This window comes from Anneissia japonica, unplaced genomic scaffold (assembly GCF_011630105.1).
Source record: "Anneissia japonica isolate Jap-2015-1 unplaced genomic scaffold, ASM1163010v1 scaffold9398_len1575_cov226, whole genome shotgun sequence".
Taxonomy (NCBI): Eukaryota; Metazoa; Echinodermata; class Crinoidea; order Comatulida; family Comatulidae; genus Anneissia; species Anneissia japonica.
In genome coordinates, this window is record NW_022710199.1 from 585 (window position 1) to 1,575 (window position 991).

The 991-nt window shown below is 37.1% G+C and overlaps 1 protein-coding gene across 1 annotated transcript; it reads left to right on the top strand.

Moving 5' to 3' along the window:
• Positions 1 to 355: 355 nt before the first annotated feature.
• Positions 356 to 979, top strand: LOC117106969 (trace amine-associated receptor 7e-like; the record flags this gene model as incomplete). Its single annotated transcript, XM_033248484.1, has 1 exon — positions 356 to 979. A coding segment is annotated over exon 1 (624 nt), but the record flags the coding sequence as incomplete, so codon positions are not given.
• Between the last annotated feature and the right edge of the window lie 12 nt (positions 980 to 991).

The following is a 991-nucleotide window of genomic DNA, read 5'->3' on the forward strand; positions in this document are numbered from 1 at the left end:
GCGCTTGAAACGCAGTCTTGAAAGAATAGAAATCAAAACCGGAATGTTTCATTTTGAACTTTGATTACTTTTGTTCCATTAATATTATTATTTATAAAGTTTATTAAAAGTCTGTATAATTGATTTGATTATGATTTATGAGAAAATGAATCAATGTTATTAAGTTGTGAAACTTACAGAACAAATGGAAGACATATTTTAACAAAACAGCGATATAAATCGAATAGAACATAGTGTAAAAATTGGAATACACAGATGCCAAAAATTGGGTTGATTTTTTTTTTACCTAATAATGTGCAATTGTTTATATTTTTACCTATTAGGTACATCTAAGGGCCTATATTGAGCATTCGTGATGGACAAAACGAGAATAGCCACCTGGAATGATACCTTAGCAACACCACTTCCTCCAGGAAATACGTCCACTATATTATTGTGTGCGACTTTCAGCTTGATTGGCACTTTCGGTATCGTTGGTAATGCATTAGTGATCAGCATTATTGAGAGGTTGCCAACGAACAACCGTGCTGCCTCTTTGCACCTCATTTGCTCGCAAGCTGTCAACGATCTTGTAGCGTCTTTCCTCATTATTCCCGTAACTTTGTGCGGCCTTTTCAGTGTACCACCCCCGCAGAATTCTGCTATAGTTGGCAACGTTTATTGTCGGTTCATCTACTCGTATTCGATTCTTTTCATCACGTTCTCTTTATCAACATATAATCTCACAATCCTCGCTTACGAACGTTACATGGCGGTTGTAAAGCCAATGGTTTATAAAGCCAAGTTTACAAAAGCTCACTCTAAGAAATGTGTTTACATCTCGTGGATCCTAGCGCCGTTGTCACAGATGGTGTTAGTGACATTCCAATTCGACTATGATCGCCATAAGGGTACTTGCATAAATGATAACCCCTCGTTTGGGCCAATATTCCAGTCTATTGTTGGAACAATGATATTTGTTTGGGAGTATCTCATTCCGGTATCTGTGATG